The sequence below is a fragment of the Peromyscus leucopus genome, chromosome 4 (genome assembly GCF_004664715.2).
Source record: "Peromyscus leucopus breed LL Stock chromosome 4, UCI_PerLeu_2.1, whole genome shotgun sequence".
Taxonomy (NCBI): domain Eukaryota; kingdom Metazoa; phylum Chordata; class Mammalia; order Rodentia; family Cricetidae; genus Peromyscus; species Peromyscus leucopus.
Window position 1 is genome coordinate 45,215,220 of NC_051066.1, and position 11,164 is coordinate 45,226,383.

At 49.9% G+C, this 11,164-nt stretch overlaps 1 protein-coding gene across 3 annotated transcripts in view; it reads right to left on the bottom strand.

Annotated features, from left to right (window-relative positions):
- Stk39 (serine/threonine kinase 39) overlaps positions 1 to 10,249 on the bottom strand; it is a 273,209-nt gene extending 262,960 nt beyond the window's left edge. Inside the window, exons 1-2 of one of the 3 annotated variants that reach the window (XM_037204850.1) lie at positions 1,444 to 4,121; positions 1,115 to 1,337 (exon numbers count right to left, since the gene is read on the bottom strand). Coding sequence is in view for 2 of the 3 variants with exons in the window: in XM_037204849.1 (XP_037060744.1) it covers positions 9,860 to 10,091 (232 nt within the window). In the remaining variant the exon portion in view is untranslated. Of the gene's footprint in view, positions 1 to 1,114; positions 1,338 to 1,443; positions 4,122 to 9,859 lie in introns of those variants that run through there. The other 2 variants (XM_037204849.1, XM_028882013.2) reach the window with 2 other exon arrangements.
- Between the last annotated feature and the right edge of the window lie 915 nt (positions 10,250 to 11,164).

Genomic DNA, 11,164 nt, shown 5'->3' on the forward strand with positions numbered 1-11,164 from the left:
TGTGGCTTGAGTCTGAAATGCCCACAAAGGCTCATGTTTTGAACGTTGGATATTCAACTTGTGGTACAATTTTGAAGTCTATGGAGCCTTAAGGAGGTAAGACCTGGCTAGCAGAAGAAAGTCACCAGAGCAGGCCTTTGAAGGTTAGTTACACCTGCCTCAAACCCAGCCTTTCTCTCTCTACTTCCTGGTCCACAGACACAGGACAAGCCTCTGGAACACACTCTTGCTCCATAAGCACGGCCATACCCTCACCACCACCTTGGACTTCTGAAACCATGGGTAAATTTTTTCCTTTCTTCAGCTGTTTCTGTGAGATTTGGGTCAGAGTTATACAAAGTAACACACAGATCAGATCACTGTGTCTTCCCTCCTTAGCCTGATTTAAGTTAAGTAGAAATGCCACATGCAGACAGTGCCTGTATCTATCTTCTAGAATGTTGTTGCTACTCTAATAGCTACAATATGCCCACCTGGATCAACCTGTAAGCTGAAAGTTGAACTATTTCAGATACTTGCTGCTCTTGAACTTTTATTTTAGACACACAGACAAGGCCACCACACTGACAGGTTACAACCAATGACTCAACATATAATCTACAACAAAATACTAGGTTAAAAAAAAAATGGCAGCTGAAATCCATCCCTACCTAGGACTCATGAGCCTGGGTATCTAAGGGTGGAAAGGACCATAGGCAATGTGCTTTGACGCTGACTGTTGGAGTCTTCAGTTAGAAAGCAAAGGTGTTGGGTGAATTTTTCTTCAGCCTCTCCCAAAGTGAATTTCCTTCTTCTCCTTAGATGTTCGTGCCACCTCTCACTTGGGAACTTGACAAAGTCAACACTGACCTGCACCTCCTTCCCTAGAAACCCCTCTTCTGCCTTCTCAGGCACCTCTAATTAAGCAAAGGTAGACAGGGGCAATGGGAAGGAAGACAACAGGCAGCCAGGGAAGAAAGGAAAGAGGAAGGGACAGGAAACGAATGGGTAGACAGGGGGGGGGAGCAGGTGAGGGGAGAAGGGTAGAGAGGTCAATAAGGACCACCCAGAAAACACAACTGCCAAACTAAACCAGGACAGGAGAGAGAGCAAGTGAAGTGTCCTCATTACAAACCTGGTACAAATGGATGCTTCCAGTCCAAAACAAGAGCATTCCCTCAGCTAAGACCTTCACCATCAATAGAGCAATTATGAGAGGTCTCAAGCCGTCACAGGTCAGTGGTTCCAAAGTACTCCCCAGGAAGATACGGCTATCTGCTTACATGGCAGAGCCATCCACCGCTGCTTCCATCCAGTTCTTCTGGCCAACAGTTCCAACAGCAACTAAAGTGGGAAACCTAAAACCCCATAAATGTCACCACATTTTACATATTCACCTGAGAGTGCAACTACATGAGCACTCCTAATTCTAGGCTTCTGAAAACTATATTAAATGTCAATTACCTACAAGAACGTGGAGATAAAATGTTGGTTGAGGTCTCTGTGAGCTCCACCTTAAATGGCATTTCACATATACAAACACACAATCAGTTTAGAGCATCAATCTCCTACTCCTTCAGTGCCTAGGGCATTTCTTACAGCTGTGCCAGAGTTGATTCTCAAATAACTGTTTGGCAGATGAGAAGAAACTTGAAATATTTCAGCATTTACTCACATTGGATTCCAACGTGTGTGTCTCAATCAATTGTAGAACGAAAGCCTTGCCAGGTCAGGCTATTGTCTGAAAGGCCTATTTCTCCTCCTTCTGCTTTCCAGTTAAGCCAAGTCTGAAATGCCTTTTTAATTAATACACTAAATTCTTCTTTAGTACCAGAAATTCCACCACTGAATAGCAGATTTGGAAGAAAAAAAAACAAAACAAACTTGGAATGCTTGCATCTCTTCAAGTATCTTGGAGTTATCTGGTATAATTGAAGCAGAACTGTCCTGAAAGAGAACCTGAAGCCTCATATGATGACTTGGGGGAATTTTACTTAAATGAGAAACAAAAAAAAGAATCTTTTCCAAAAGATGTACCACAGAAGAGTTATAACAGACATTAGATCGCTTTTTACTTAAATATCAAGCCGAGTTCTACAGGCTTGGCATGTACCACTCCCATCCCATGCCATCACTCTCTGTCCATTGTAATTTATAGGAGTGCAACGCCTGCCTGCATAACAAAACTCTCTCACCGTCCTGCACCCCTGCTCCTGTGTTTCATCCGACTCTGATCTCCGCATTGCTGGTTTCTACACAGGAAGCACCTCCAAAGAGCTTCAAGGTAAGGGCTATATTTAAACACACGAACAGCAAGAGATCGCTGTGCATTCAAAAGTGCAGGCAAGTACTGGGGATCCGAAAGGGAGCAGCAGCACAGACATCCTTACTCCTCCTACTACCTCCAAGCAGGAGGTGGAGACCCACAGCAGGCAGCTCTCAAACCTTCAGACCACGAGGGCCACTTCCAGGCTCCATGCACCCCGGAGGAGGGGAAGCCTCCACCGTTATCTCCGACACAGGCAGGAGGAAGCACTGAAGATCTTTGCGGTGCTCTTCAGGGTTGAGTTAATATCTCCAGAGCCCTTTGAGTTGACTGGCCCAAAGTCAACTGAATAAGAATCATCAAAGGCAAGATCAAACCCTCAGGATCAAAGAAGACAAACTCAGATGTCAGACAATGGCATTTGTCCCCCCCAATTCAGGCTCACATTCATCATGATGATCAAATACTGAATATGAAGTGTGAAGCACGGAAGAGGAAACTGTCCTCAAGGAAGCTTTGGGCATCCAGGCTCAGGATGAGCACTTGGGAAACTAGCCTCCCGAGGGCAATTATGTGAAAGACACATTAGAACCAGTGGGGGCAGCCAGGAGAGCTACGGGCAAATCATGTTTCTGGGAAGACACATCATTTAGTCCAGATTCTAAAAGCATCCTAAACAGAGTCAGCATGTATAAAATCAACAGAGTAGCGGTACATGGCTTGTTTCATGCAGCAACATGCACCAACATACATATATCTTAGACATGCACACCTTTTGAGTGTGTTCACTGCACAGGTACACTTTCAACACGCATGTGTACACCATAGACATTCTGATATAGCAGTAATCCTGACAGCAACACTCCAGACGTTCTGATCTAGCAGTATCAATTTTGATAACATAGCATACTAGAGCTGGAGACAAAAATGGAGATTCGTGCATTGTTACTATAATCTCCAAAAGCACTGATGAGGACTTTAAACCTGGAGGGACCAAAAGAGTCAGAGAGACTCTGATTCAGAGACATATATATGATAATACATATCATATATATCATATGCATATGGTGCAGAACACTTAGGACTTGGTGATCTTTGAGATATGGGAGCCTGTAAGGGTAGGATAGTAGTGTAAGTGGCATGTTTTGCACTTGGGGTTTTTCAGATGGAGAAGGAACAAGAGTAAAAATGAAGGAATAAGAAGCCCCAGTGGACTGGGAGGTGTCTGGAGGTGGACTCTTGCCCGATCGGAGCAAGGCCCTGGGCGTGATCCCAGTACCACAGGAGAAGACAGGCCATCCAAATACTAGTTCAAAGTCAGGGAAGGCCTCTGCATTTCCAGGTCAGCCATGAGATGCAGAATGTAAAGCAGTGGCAGGTAGCGAAATAGAGGGCACCACACACAAGGGCAGAAGTGGAAGGCCAAGGCACGGCCACTCCAGTTTTCAGTAAACTGAAAAATGGGCCCAACTTTGCCTGGAGAGGAAGACCGAGATGGTCCACAGTGCCCATGCCTTCTGTCCACAGATGGACAAGGGCAGTTTTAGAGAACACAGCTCGGTTTCTGAGAGACAGCAGAAGCCAGATTACAGCAGGCAAAGAGGAAGTGGGAGGACCTCCCGTCAGCTCTGCTGTGAACACGAGGACAGAGATAAAGGAGGAGGACAGGAGGAAGGGACAGGAAAGACAAGAACAGCTGCACATGATGGGCCAGCCTGTCACCCCAGCCCTTGGGAGGCAGGGGCAGAAGTCTTGGGAGTTCAAAGCCATCCTCTGCTACCGCAGTGAGCTCAGTACCAGCCTGGACCACTTGAGGCTCTGTTTTAGAAACACTAATACCACCAAAAAGGCTGAGAGGAATGGGGGTGTCGATCAGTTGTGGGGGCCCCTGCCTTGCATGCATGAGGCCCAGGGTACAACCTACAGCACTACAAAAGAAGAAGAGAGAGGGAGGGAGGGAGAGAGGTAAGGAGGAGGAGGGAGGGAGGGAGGGAGGGAGGGAGGGAGGGGAGGGAGGGAGGGATGGGAGAGAACAGCAGAGAAAACTTTATCTGGAAATAAAGGGCCCAGTTCTCCTGGTCCCTGGGATGCAGTGAATGCTTCCTTTAAGTCAGCAGCATGGGCTGCCAGCATGGCACCCCCCAAAGGCCGCCTGACTCGGAGGTAGAAGGAAAAGTGCGGTCGGTCGGAGCAGGTTGCTCTCCGAGCCTTTCCATTACGGGCTGTTCCTCCAGGCAACCTTCCCACAGGATGTTCTCACCACTTGTCAGACAGCCATCTGGCACCTAAACCCCTGAGCTGTCCAAATCGCCAGGAGCTCTACAGGTCTCCCCAGCTTCCTCCATGAAGTTGCAAGGGTGTGGGGGCTGCCTAGGCCTGGGTGAAGCCGGGCCTACCTGGGCTTCTGACTTCCCTTGCAAAGCCACCTTCCAGATGGCTTCCAAAAGAAAAGTCTGGGGGTGACCTCTCTCCTTTGCACTCTCCCCTTGGCAGAAACCAAGTGGAATAACTCTTGAAGCCACTTCAAAGGCTTGAAAAGCCAGGGCTGTGTTCTGTCCTGATAACTTGAATCAGATTAGCAAGCGAAGTTTATAGAAGTGAGGGCTAACACTAATTGAGTGTGCCCTGTGCCAAGCACTGTTCTAAGTGTTCGACACTCTCACAAACCTATTTTGTTCAGGCTACCGATGTGGGAACTGAGTGCAGACACATCTCAGCCATTTGTTGTAGGTCACAACTGCCAGTGACTACCATAGCAAGACATGAAACAAACAGACCAGCGTTTCTGACTTTAGACCCGGCACGGCTGACATTTATTTTTAAACGCTGTCCAAAATGTAGTTAAGATAAGCTGCAGGAGTCAGGCAGGGGGGTGGGGTCAGGGTGCACCCATCATTGGTCATGAATCAAATACAACAAAGAAGCAAAGACTGCATTCTCTCTTCCATGAGTTTCTTCTAACCTCGAGATTTTCCCCACGTAACAATCTCCTTAGCAGAGTTAAAAAGAACACTTTCGTTGGGAATATAGTCAATGCCACTGAACTGCACTAAAATGGCTAAAGGCTGGAGGTGAGGTTTAGAGACAGAGTGCCCTTCTGGCAGCCCCCCCCCCACACACACACACATGCTCCACAGGCCAGCATGGCAAAATGTCTATGTATAACGTACCACAATGTTGACAAAGTGAACATCTTTGTGTATGCTTTTCTCTTTGTATTTTAAAAAGTGAAGCAGTTAAAAATCAAAGCCCTTTCCTCAACCAGGTTATCCTAGGCCTCTTTATTATAGGAATTAAGAGAAAGGAAAGAAGGACGGATGGAGGGAAAGACCAAAGAAAGAGAGAGAGGGAAGGAAGGAGGGAGATGGGGAACCCTAACTGACAAGTCAAAGGGAAGGCCAACACTGCTGGCAGGAAGGCCACGAGATCAGGGTATCCTCAGTGCTCTAGTTTCCCCAACAAATGCCCAGTGCGTCTGCCCACTGTCCTCAACCTACCTCTAGGCCCGGCACAAACCCAGTGCTAATCCCCAAACCCTGAAACTTTCCAGAAGCTGTGAGAACGTCCTAGGCTGTTTGCAGATCTCAACTTAGGAGGAGCTGATGCTCCTTCAAGTGACCACAGCCTCGTTCCCTGGGTCGTGGCAAAATGCTTGCAGACCTAGACAGATAAACAAAACCTCGGAGAAGAGGAACGAAGTGAGCAGGGGAACCTGCTGCCAAATAGCCAACTTATTTTCTGCTGCCTCAGATGGCAGGGAAGTGCTCCTCTTAGAGCACTCTAAACGACCACCAAGGGGGGAAAACGTGAGGCTACATGGAGAATCAAATGCAAACTTGAAAGAAAATAAGGAAGGAAGGAAGGAAGGAAGGAAGGAAGGAAGGAAGGAAGGAAGGAAGGAGAAAAAGAGGGAAAAAAGAAAAAAGCCTTTTCCTGACCAAAAAAAAATTAAAATTAAAAAATGAAGACAGTCAAGCAGCCTACAGCAGCGATCTACTTACTGCTTCTCAGTGGAAAATGAGGGGAGGTAAGAGCCCTGCCGGAATTACCTGCTTCAAATTGGAAAGCCCACACTGCCAAGACGGCACTGCCGTCAAGGAGAGAAGTTCACGGAGGTTGTCCATTCTCTCACGGATGTCCAAGTCAATGTTTACATAACTCATCTTTTATTCTTTGTTTAAAGAGTCAGAGAGGTCCTATTAATACCAACAACCACCTCAGTTTTCAACTGGCCTCACTGAGGTGCCCTTCATGCTTCTGAAGAAGGAATTCGAGGCTGAGGGTGAGAGGAATAAAAGCCAGAGATCACACACAGATTGGGCGTTCTCTCCAGAGAACGGCTGTTTGTAGAGAACACAGAGTGATCCCAAACGCCCGGACGCAGGAACTCCAGAGTTCCACGTGTCTCGCCCCTGTTTCATTACAAAGCTCCCTCTGAACAGATCTGACATTATTTCTAGGTCATGCCTGAACTTCTGAACCAGATTACTCCTAATAGCATTACAGTGTCTCCGTGGCTTTTTACCGCCCAACGGCCGTGCAACAAAGACACAAAACTTTAGAGTTGGAAAAGCCTGTGTTTGTTTTTCTACAACAGGAGAACTTACAGAACTGAACCTGGTCTGTTTGGATTTGAGCCTCTCCTAATCCCGAGGGCCCTGTCCTGTGTCCGGGAGGAAACAGAAGAAACCGTGCTTGTGCTCTGTGCCACGCTGGAAGTTGAAGAAGCACCCTGCCTTCCCTGGCTCTAGGCTCCGGTGCCTCTGAGCCTCCTGCTGGTTGTGGTTCCCACTGCTGGAGGCACATCATAGGACACCTGCTGTATGTCAGGGAGAGGCACCACTTTCAAACTGGTTTGGTATTTGCACTGCTAACCTCTCGAATAGAATATTTAAGGCAACGTGCTTAACCGCAAATTCACTCTGAATCACTCAACTATCATGAAAGGCTAACTGGGAGTGGGTTTGTATTTCTTCGTAAACATTAAGCCCTTGAAAAACCCTACTCCAGCAATGTTTCAATAATAGCGGTTTCCAAACAGCCATCTCTTAGGTGGGAAAATATGCGATCCATGTAAAGCATAGAAAAGCCCTCTCACAACATAAATGTGCGAGACCAACATGGAATAAAGCAGGTGTTTCATCTCTTGAATTCCTCAGGTAAATTCCCCTTTTTCTTTCTTCCCTGAAACCGAACAACCATAATTAACATGGTTACCACAAGCAGAGAAGGCTTTGCAATTAATCCTACTTTAACTAAAAAGATTATATTCCTTAGTTCACAAAAGAGACCAACTCAAAATATTGTTTCCAAAGTCTAAGCTTACATTGACCCCCTAAGGATTAACAACATAAAGAATACAAATTAGTTATATGGAAATTGTTCTGGGTCCTAAGGAAAACTGTGTAGCAGAAGAGACCAACCAACTCTGGGGTGTAAATAGGGGGATTCCCCGCTGCTTAGGGAAAGCAGCAACACAAATAGTTGAGCCCGATAAGCTGTCCCTCACACTTGAAAACCACCTTACAATCCCAGTCAGATTCTGCCCTGAGGAGCATCTGCCTCCCATCATCTCCCAGCCCTCACTCAGCCCACCCTATAGCATCATTTATCCTTGTCTCCTAGCTCATGGGGTTCTTAAGGACAGGGACCATTGTTTATTTAGCCTTGTATTGCTACTAGCCACCAAAGTGCAGGGATCTTGGGAGGCCTTAAGACCTCGATGAGCAATTAAAATGTATGAGGTTAGGCACTATGGAGTATATAAAATGGGGGCAGAAGGGGCCACCAAACTATGTCCAGGGAGAAGTGCAAAGCTTCTCAGAAGACACTTGGGCCTTGGAAGCTGAACAAGACTCTCTAGGACAAGAAGATCCCTTGCAGCTAGAAGCCTTACCTCGGTAGTACTGTTCCTGATTCAGTCCTCAGCATCAATACATGTTATGTGTGTCTATGTGTATATCCATGTATGTGTGTATGGTGGGCCTTCAAAGGGACGAGCCTGCCAAGGTGGACGCCAAAGCCTTTGCATGACAGTAGAGACCCCATATAATCGCTGGGGAAATGTAAGAACATGGGAGGCAAAAAAAGTTCAGAGAAGAGGCTCATGTGCCGGGCAAAAACGGTTTTCACCGAGGACTCTGGGCTTTGAAAGCTCCTGGGGTTATTAATCCTGACAGTGTCACGAAGATTCATCTCTAAAGACTCTTTAGCTAAAAGTTATGAAATATACTAAAAGAATTTTGTCTACAAATGTCTATAAAGACTATTTGCAGCTTTTGCATACCAATGTACACCATCACTACACACATGAGCTCACACGAGCATACACACACTTTCTGCCTGTGAAACACATACATATGTATACATACACATGTATATGTATGCATTTCTGGAAGTTTCATTCACACAAAGGAGGTAAAGGGGGCTCCTTTGAGTGACCACTGAAATTATATTTATTGTAATTTTTCCAAGAGGAAAAATCGAGAACTCTTTTAAAGTGAAAGGAAAAAAATTAAGATAACTTGAATCCTTTTTTTCTTTTTTTTTCTCTTACCATCCTTAAATATCAAAGACTATGGGGCGGCAGCAACATCCCCAGTGCAGAGTTCATATAGTTACATGATGGGGGAGCCCAGTCTGGCTGACAGCACTGCACAGTTACGAAACTTTTAACTGAATGATCTTGTAGGTAAGGTTCTAAGCTAGAGGACAACACAATCCCCTATCCCTTCACGTGCTTGGCTCAAAGAAATGAACGCCGGCTTCTTGACTTTCGACTTGGCCAGGTATTTAAAAATGTAAGATAAGATGATATTAGTGAGCTGCCTAGGAGACACGGAAAGGCTGGGCGCGGATCGTGGATAGCCTTGAGTTTCACCCCAGCAGATCCGCCCAGCGTAGGGCAGGAGGCCAGCACGCCCGCCCGCTCTCTGGCTCCGGAGCTAGCGGCAGGCGGCGCGCCGGCACGGAGGGAGGCAGGTACCCGGGCGCACCGCGCACAGAGCCGGGTCGCAGGGCGGGCATGCGGCGACTGTCAGAGAAGGCCAGCATCCTCCCCGGCCTGGGCAGGAGCCTGGGCCTCCGCCACTACTACGTGGACCGGCTACCCACCGATAGGTCACGGCAGGAGGCGGAGGCGCGACTGCGCCCGCAGGGTCTCCCAGGACGCGTTGCACCCGGCGCGGCGCGGGGGCGAGGAAGCCCAGGGCGGCGCCCCCGCATCCCCACCCCGCCCCGGCAGCCCATCCGCGTGGTCACCGGCCACGGGCTGAGGCCCCCGCGCTTGTGAGGGTGGGGGGGAGGATGCGGCGTTACCGGGTCCCCAGCTCCGCCGCCCCGGCGATCCCGGAGATAAAAGTTTGCAGCATGCAGCTCGTCTGCAGTGCGAGTCACATCCGCCGCGCCACCTCCTGCAGCAGCCGCGCTCAGGGAAGGAAGGGATAAATTAAAAATTAAAAAATACAATAAAATAACTGTTGAAGCCGGTAGGCCCCGAAGCCGGCCGCTCTGCCTCCGGGCGTGCAGGCAGGCAGGAAAACCGCATCCCGCACCCACTCCCGCCCAGTCTCCGCGCCCGGCCTGGACCGGCCCCGCAGCACCCTCCGCACTGACCGATAACCTCCTGAAGCTCGTAGGCGTCCCTGCAGATGGGCCAGCCGACCGCCTGAGCTGCCGGGGCCGAGGCTGGGGCCGCAGCGGGAGCCGGGGCCGGGGTGGCGGACGCCGCCGGAGCCGGGGCCGGTGCTGATGTCGCGGCCGCCGGGGCCGCCGCCGCTGCCGCTGTCACCGGGGCCGCCTGCTGGGGAAGCTGGACGTGCACGGGCGAGCCGCTCGGCTCCGCCATGATGCTGCGGGAGGAGAGTGAGGGGACGCGCCGGCGGACCGACGACCTTCCACTTGAAACTTCCCTAGCCTCGTCACCCACACCTCTCGGCCGGCGCACGCCCTCCCCGTCCGCCGCAGCCGCCGCCGCCGCCGGAGCCTGCCACGAGGGGAGGGAGCCGGAGGCCGAGCCGGGCGGAGGGAGGAGGCTGCGCGGCGGAGGCGGGGACGGGAGGAGGCGGCGGCCGCCGCGCCCGCCGCGCGCCCCGAACCTCGCGCGCGCGGTGCTCTCGGTGCTGCCGAGGGGAACCGCCGCCCCCTCCCGCCCTGCTCGCTGCCGGGGAAGTTTTCCAGGCGCGCTGAGCCGTGCGTCTTCGAGGGGTGCTTTCGGGGCTCACCCCGCTCCCTTCCTGCCCTCCGGGCGCCTCCGCCCTAGACAATCGCGCCCTGCAGAAGCAGCCCCCCTGGGACTCCGAGGGCGGGGTCGTTGAACGGCTGCCAGATTCTCGGCCGGCTAACTCTCCCCGGCTCAAGAACCTGGAGTTCTTTTTACAAGTTAGCGAGGGAGACACCTCCGCGGCGTCGGTTTGGTAGGACGCCGGTTAAAATGTAACCCAACTTGTAACTTTCCGGTGCTATACCTGGCAGGATCCCTTTCGCACCTTGCCGAAGGTGATGGCGGTGCTGCTCTGAGATGAAACCCGACTCCCTAAGTCCCTGGCTTTCTCTTTTTGTTCAAAGCCACTTGGAGCTCAGAAAGGTGATGTCAGGGGCTGTGAAGTTACAAGAAGTGGAGAGGGGCTAAGGAGTGTAACTCAGAGACAGAGCGCTGGCCTAGCGTGCTCAGGTTCCTGGATCTACACCCTCCCTCACCCCCAGCACCTTTTATGTGCTCAATACCATGCGCAGTGTATAGTACCTGCCTAGTAAACTTCTTAGGTTCGATACCAAGTACAAATAAATACATAAACAGTCACATTAACCCTTTAAGACCCTGAGGTCAAACAATAAGCTTCTTTGATGGAACATAAGGAACTTACTCGAGCATAAATTAACTGCAGTGGAAAGTTTTAAATAAATGCTGCCTTTTCAACA